The sequence below is a fragment of the Trichosurus vulpecula genome, chromosome 9, assembly GCF_011100635.1.
Source record: "Trichosurus vulpecula isolate mTriVul1 chromosome 9, mTriVul1.pri, whole genome shotgun sequence".
In the NCBI taxonomy this organism is placed as follows: Eukaryota; Metazoa; Chordata; class Mammalia; order Diprotodontia; family Phalangeridae; genus Trichosurus; species Trichosurus vulpecula.
The window spans coordinates 6,935,834-6,943,376 of NC_050581.1; the positions used below are offsets into that span (position 1 = coordinate 6,935,834).

Sequence of the window (7,543 nt, forward strand, 5' to 3'; positions counted from 1 at the left end):
GTATTAGGTGTGGAGAAGATGAAAATCATGGGAATTGGGGAGTTTGTTGAACCTTAGGGCAATAGATTACAGTGACCATGATACAGAAAGGCTGGCGTACCTGGATGGAATGAGTCACAAAGGAGGAGAGATTGCTGACTGAGAGTGGTGGAAGAAGGTCTGTAAGTGGCAGTGAAGAGCAAGAAAGATATTTATACCTCCTCTTGGCCTAGTGCTTAGGGGGCCATAAGTGGAGGTTTATCTAGGATTGGGGAAGGTGACCAGAGGTTCAGTACCTTCTGGAATGAGTCAGATTTCTGTGATTGCAACATGGAAGGAGTATTACAGAAAAAGGTTTAATATTAAAAGCAAATTGTAAATAAAATAGGAGTTCTGGGAAGTATAGTAGGAAAGGGACATGGAAGGAGAATGGATGAAATGAGTAGATGTGAGAACTGTAGGCGTCACAGCCTTTCATATTTTCCTCAAATACAGCTTTCTGGTCAGGACTTTCTCCATACCCTGCTTCACCTCCTTGTTCCTGAAGCTATAGATGATAGGGTTCAGCATTGGAGTCACTATCCCATAGGATAGTCCTATGAGCTCATCAGAAGTCTTAGTGTCCTTTGATTGGGGCTTCATATACATGAAAAGGGCTGAGCCATAGAATAAGATCACCACAGTCAGGTGGGCTGAGCAGGTAGAAAAGGCTTTCTTCCTCCCCTCACTAGACTTGATCCTCAGAATAGTGGACAGGATGAAGACATAGGAGAAGAAAATGAGCAGCAAAGGGATGACTAAGAAAACAAAATTTCCAACTGTCATGATAAACACATTGAGGGAAATGTCTCCACAGATAAGTTTGAGAAGAGCCAGGATCTCACAGGTAAGATGGTCAATGATATTGTTACAGAAAGGTCTCGTCATAGCCAGTAGAGTGAGTAGCAGGGAATACAGAAAGCCTAACACCCAGGTCCAAGTTGCCATCTGGATACAGAGTCCCTTGTTCATTATGATGGTGTATCTCAGGGGATTGCAGATGGCAACATACCGGTCAAACGCCATCACAGCCAGAAGCAACACATTCTGTACAGCCCAGGCCAAGAGAAATAACCATTGTAGTGCACATCCAGTGAAGGAAATGGATTTTCTCTCAGACATAAATTTACTAACAATTTGAGGAATAGAGGAAGATGTGTAACATATGTCTAAGAAGGAGAGGTTCCCAAGGAAAAAATACATAGGAGTGTGAAGGTGGGGATCTAGCATGCTGATGATAATGAGGATGCTGTTTCCCAATAAGATCACAAGGTACATCATCAGGCAGAGAACGTAAAGAGATATTTGGAGGGCTGGGTAATGAGAAAGCCCAATCAGAAGAAACTCAGTCACAGCTGTATAATTCCGCTTGTCCATGTTGTTGCATCTGGTCACCTATAGGATTTAGGGGAGGACATAGTTGCAGAAAATGAAATCAAACTAACAATGACTTCCATTTATAATATATTTTATCATTTGTAATTTTCTTTCTTAACATCAATTTTATTTTGATTTCCATTAACAAGCACAAATATTCCAATACATCATTAAGAAGATGAGAAAAGAATACAAAAAGGAAGTCACATGAGCTGAACTCGAGAAATGGTGTACAGCTAATCCTAGAAGACGAAAAGGATAACTTTGGTTACATCAAATGGAAAGGTTTCCATAAACAAAATCAATGTGGCTAGACTTATGAGAAGCGGGTACATGAGGAGCACATTTGCAGCAAACATTTGTGGAGCTTATCTGAAGACAGGCAAACTCTGTACTCTTGGTAGAATTGTGAATTTGACCAACTGTGACAGAAAATAATTTGTAATTATTTTATAAAAGTCACTAAATTGTGACCCTTAGATCTCACTGCTAGGTATATATCTTAAGAAGATTTTTTTAAAAAAATATACACAAATATGTATATGTATGCACACACACATGCACACACAAATATATTTATATCAGCAATTATTTTGGAGGAAAAACCTGATGGAAAGTATGTGCCCTGACTGGGGCTCATGATCAGGGATTGACCTGAACAAATTATGTCATCTGAATATGATGGAAAATTACAGGAAATGTTGAATATGAAGATTTCACAGAAGCTTGAGAAGACTTATATGAACAGATGCAGAGGGAAATAAAAACCGGGTAAAAAATTTTTCCAATGACCACAATAATTTAAAGGAAAATACATTTAAAGACTTCAGAACTCTGATCAGTGCCAATGACATTTAATGAAGAACATCTCAGTAACTCAATTGGCATAGAAGTAATGGACCCTAACTGAGGCATACATTTTCTGGGCATGGTTAATGGATTGATTTGATTTGTTTCATTGTATTTCTGTCATAATGGTGCTGGAAAAAGAGAGGAGTCAGTGGGAAGTGAGTGATATATAAAAACGAGATAATAAAGTACTTCTAGAAATTTCACTTAAAAAAGCTGAATACTGAATAACTGAAAACTGTGTAATGTTCTGGCAAAGAAGTGGGGGATTATGTGGGCAGGATGTTTCATAGTTTGTTAGATATTTTCATTGTATCAGTCTTTTTTCTTAACACTTTTCCTTTGTTACAAGTCTTCGATGTTTCATTTTTCAAGCAAAGGGTTGCAGTGGGAGGAGATGGTTCTGGAGTACAGTGATGTGAAAACAAAAGACAGCAATACAATATTTGTTTTGAAAACGTAAGAAATACAAGTAAGAAAATTTTAAATGATGCAATGACTAGAAAAGACACCCAGAACACAGAATATAGAACTGCACTTGGAAGGGAATGTATACTTAAAAAGCAGTATGGCTGAGCTAGGAGGCAATTAAAATATAAAATACCAGAGTTTCAAGTGATCTTAGTCCAATTCCATGATTTTATAGAGAAGAAAATTGAGCCAAAGCATAAATCCAAGGCTCAGTAATTAGTAACTTAATAATCCAATGGAAGCTAATTAAGAGTGATCTGATAATAGCATAATGTCTTTAAAAATATTGCTTTAATCTTGGGGTGAAAATAGAGTAAGAGATTTGTGGGGGTGGAGCCAAGATGGCAGAGTAAAAGCAGGGACTTGCTTGAGCTCTCCCCCAAGTCCCTTCAAGTACCTGTAAAAATAACTCTAAACAAATTCTAGAGCAACAGAACCCACAAAATGACAGAGTGGAAACAAATTTCTAGCCCAAGACAACCTGGAAGGTTGACAGGAAAGGTCTATTGCATGAGGCTGGGAGAGGAGCACAGACCAACACTGGCTAGTGCCAGCATACACTGGGCCTGCCAACAAACTTGGAGCAAGCCACAGGGTACTGAATCACTGTCACCTATGGTGGTTTCCAGACTTCTCAACACATATATGCCAAAGACAACTTAGAAGGTCAGTAGGGAAGATCTGCTGGACCTGAATGAGAGAGAAGTGAGTTCTGGCCCCAGCCCAGGGGCAGCAGATGTGGTAGGGGTGGCAGCAACAGCTGCTTCCAGAGCTCTTGACCCACAGACAGAGGGACTGCAGAGATCTTTTTTTGCTGGTTGCTGAGGCAAGATTTTCTTACTTTGCCTGTGCCTGGATCTGGATCACAGTCCTGGGCAGCAGTCCTGGGGTGAGAGGAGTGCTGTCATGGTGGAGTGTGTGGCGGGTGGTGGACAGGGATCCTACCTCACAGTTCCAAGGCAGAAAAGAGTGCTTGTGGTCACTCACAGACAGAACACAAGTCAAGAAGGAAGCAACACCTCTCCCTTGATCATACCATCTTGGAAGAACTGAAAGTTTACAGATCCCTAGAAATATCTCTGAAAACAGCTACACAAAACCCTGAAGCTTAAGACAACACACCCCTCCACACTGAAAGCAGAGACCTATCTTAACAAAGAGATAAAAAGTCAAGTAATTGGATGGGAAAATGACCCAAACAGCATAAAAACTCAGATTATAGAATCTTACTTTGGTGACAAAGAAGATCAAAACATAAACCAGAAGAAGACAGCAAGTCAAGGCTCCAACATCCAAAGCCTACAAGAAAAATATGAAATGGTCTCAGTCCATAGAAGAGCTCAAAAAGGATTTTGAAAATCAAATAAGAGAAATAGAGGAAAAATTGGGGAGAGAAATGAAAGAGATGCAAGAAAATCATGAAAAATGGAGTCAACAGCTTGCTAAAAGAGACCCCCCACCAAAATACTGAAGAAAATAACACCTTAAAATAGACTAACACAAATGGCAAAAGAAGTCCACAAAGCCAATGAGGAGAAGAAATCCTTAAAAAGCAGAATTGGCCAAATGGAAAGGAGGTCCAAAGCCCACTGAAGAAATATCACCTTAACAATTAGAATGGAGCAAATGGAAGCTTTATGAGAAATCAAGAATTATAAAACAGAACCAAAAGAATGAAAAAAAACAATAGAAGACAATGTGAAATTACTCATTGGAAAAACAACCGGCCTGGAAAATAGATCCAGGAGAGATCATTTAAACTTAGGACTACCTGAAAGCCTTGATAAAAAAAAGAGCCTAGACATCATCTTTCAAGAATTATCAGGAAAATACCCTCATATTCTAGAACCAGAGGGTAAAATAGAAATTGAAAGAATCCAATGATCACCTCCTGAAAGAGATACCAAAATGAAAACTCCCAGGAATATTATAGCCAAATGCCTGATTTCCCAGGTAAGGAGGAAAATATTGCAAGCAACCAGAAACAATTCAAGTATTGTGGAAACACAATGAGGATACACAAGATTAGCAGCTTCTACATTAAAGGATCAGAGGGTTTAGAATATGATATTCTGGAGGTCAAAGTTTCTAGGATTAAAACAAGAATCACCTACCCAGAAAAAACTGAGCATAATCCTTCAGGGGAAAAATGGATATCAATGAAATAGAGAACTTTCAAGCATTCTTGATGGAAAGATCAGAGCTGAATAGAAAATTTGACTTTCAAATACAAGACTCAAGTGAAGTATGAAAAGGTAAACAGAAAAGAGAAATTATAAGGGACTTATTAAAGTTGAACTGTTTACATTCCTACATGTAAACATAACATTTGTAACTCATAAGACCTTTCTCAGTATTAGAGTAGTTGGAGGGAATATCTATCTATCTATTTATCTATCTACCTATCTATATTGACAGAGGGCACAAAGTGAGTTGATTATGAAGGGATGATAGCTAAAAAATAAAATTAAGGGGTGAGAGAGGAATGTATTGGGAGAAGGAGAAAGGGAGAGGTAGAATGGGGTAAATTATATCACATAAAAGAGGCAATAAAAAGCTTTTACAATGGAGGGGAAGAGGGAGGAGGTGAGAGGAAATGAGTGATCCTTACTCTCATCAGATTTGGCTTAAGGAGGGAATAACATACATACTCAATCGGGTATAGAAATCTTCTTACCCTACAGGAAAGTAGGGGGAAGGGATAAGAGTAGGGGATGATTCAAGAGAGGCAAATGAATAGAGGGGGTAATCAGAAGCAAACACTTTTGAGGAGGGATACGGTCAAGGAGAGGATAGAATAAATGGCAGGGGGATGGGATGGAGGGAAATGTAGTTAGTCTTTCGCAATGTGACTATCATAGAAGTGTTTTGCATGGCTACAATGTATGGCCTATGTCGAATTGCTTGCCTTCTTATGGGTGTGGGTGGAGAGGGAGGAAGGGAGAAAATGTGGAACTCAAGGTTTGGGAATGAATGTTGAAAATTGTCTTTACATGCAACCGGAAAATAAGATATACAGGCAATGGGGTATAGAAATCTATCTTGCCCTATAAGAAAATGGAGGGGGAGGGGATAAGAGGGGGTGTGTGCGATAGAATGGAGAGCAGATTGGGGGAAGGGGAAATCAGAATGCACGCTGCCTTGACTTGGGAGGAGCGAGAGACAGGGAGAAAATTCGGAATTCAAAATCTTGTGGAAGTGAATGTTGAAAACTAAAAATAATTGTAATAGAAAAAATAAAAGCAGCTTAAAAAAGGAAAGACATACACAGAGAGTAACTGAGAGACAGAGAGAGAAAGAGAGAGACAGAGAGAAAGGGACAGAGACAGAGAGAGAGACAGAGAGAGGAGAGATACTGCAGTACTGTGGGTGTCTTGATCAGCCCTCATCAAAGCTTGAGGGGGGATCTGTGCTATCCTCAAACGGCCCCCTTTGAGGTTTAGGGGACCTGTAGGAGTTGTAGCTCCTACTATATTCTCCTCAGCCCTTCTGAAAAGAGTTGTAGGGAAGCTGTAGGAGTCAATGCTCCCATAATCAGCAAAGCATGGTGAGAACAATAAGCTAGAATAAAGTGTCTGGGTTCCTGCCTTCCTGTCTGCCTGGATCAAGAGGGAGCCTTTGCTAGAACTCCTGCCAGCAGCCTTCCTGTGTTATCTGTGTGTTTACCTGTGAAACAAGAGTCTAGGGGGAAATTGGTGGACGTGGAATTAGGGTGAATTTGAGGCTCTTTGAGTCGGCATATTGCCTGTGGCTGGGAACAGGAAGATCTTGGCTTCTGGAAGGAGAGTGGAAAGGTTGGATGCAGTCGCTGGCCCAGCTGTGCAGAAAGCGGCCCAGCAGCGCCATCTGGTGGGTTCCCAGAGGATTGCCTTCGTTCATGGGGCTTGCTGGGGACAGTCCCTGGCTGCCCCCTAGCGCTTGAACCGGTGGCTCTGTGTCTTCCCATTTAGTTGCTGGGAGTCCGAAGGTCCGATGCCTTTGAGCTTGCCGGGGTCTTCTGAACTCGAGATGCATGAGCTCGGCGCGGTTTCCCAGGTCCTCCCGGCGATGTTGCGGGTCAATTTTTTGCCTAAACGGTAATTTTTGCTTGAAGAATAGTGGGGCGCGCCTCTGGCCGCTGCTGGTAATGGGGATACCAAGCGGGAGAATACCGTGGGCTGAAGCGGGTGGGGACAAGAGGGGCTCCGGGGAGCAAGGAAACACTGGAACCTTGTTGAGTGTGTGCGAAGTAGAGATGAATGGACAGAGAGAAAGGGTGGGGCAGTGACAGCAGGACAACAGAGTTGTGATGAACATTCAAGGTCTATTGAGGAAAGGAGGTGGTCATAAACAAAACAGACATATGAGAGGACTGGGGAAACAGACAGACTGAAAGACGGATGTGTGCCCCCCACACACACACACATACTGAGAGACAGACAACAGAGAGACAGAGACAGACATAAGGACAGAGAGAGACAGAGAGACAGAGAGACACAGAGAAACAGAGAGAGTCAGAGAGACAGAGTGATGGAGACGGGGGGGGGGAAGGAGAGAAAGAGAGAGAGACAGAGACAGAGACAGAAAGTGACAGACAAAGAGAGTGACAGAGACAGAGAGACAGAGAGAGACAGAGACAGACAGATGGACAGAGAGAGAGAGGGGGGGAGAGGGAGAGGGGGAAAGACAGTGACAGAAAGAGAAACAGAGACAGAAACAGAGACAGAGAAACAGAGATCTTGTCGAAGTGAATGTTGAAAACTAAAAATAATTTTTTTAAAAATAGAGATTACAGTAATCAAAAAGCAACAGTGTTTTTCTGCTCCAGCAAAATACTTCTTCAAACCTC

The 7,543-nt window shown here is 41.4% G+C and overlaps 1 protein-coding gene across 1 annotated transcript; it reads right to left on the minus strand.

Annotated features, from left to right (window-relative positions):
* Positions 1 to 453: 453 nt before the first annotated feature.
* LOC118831446 (olfactory receptor 13D1-like) lies at positions 454 to 1,395 on the minus strand. The gene has a single exon (XM_036738795.1). It carries the CDS (start codon positions 1,393 to 1,395, stop codon positions 454 to 456), a length of 942 nt encoding a protein of 313 aa, XP_036594690.1.
* Positions 1,396 to 7,543: the final 6,148 nt, after the last annotated feature.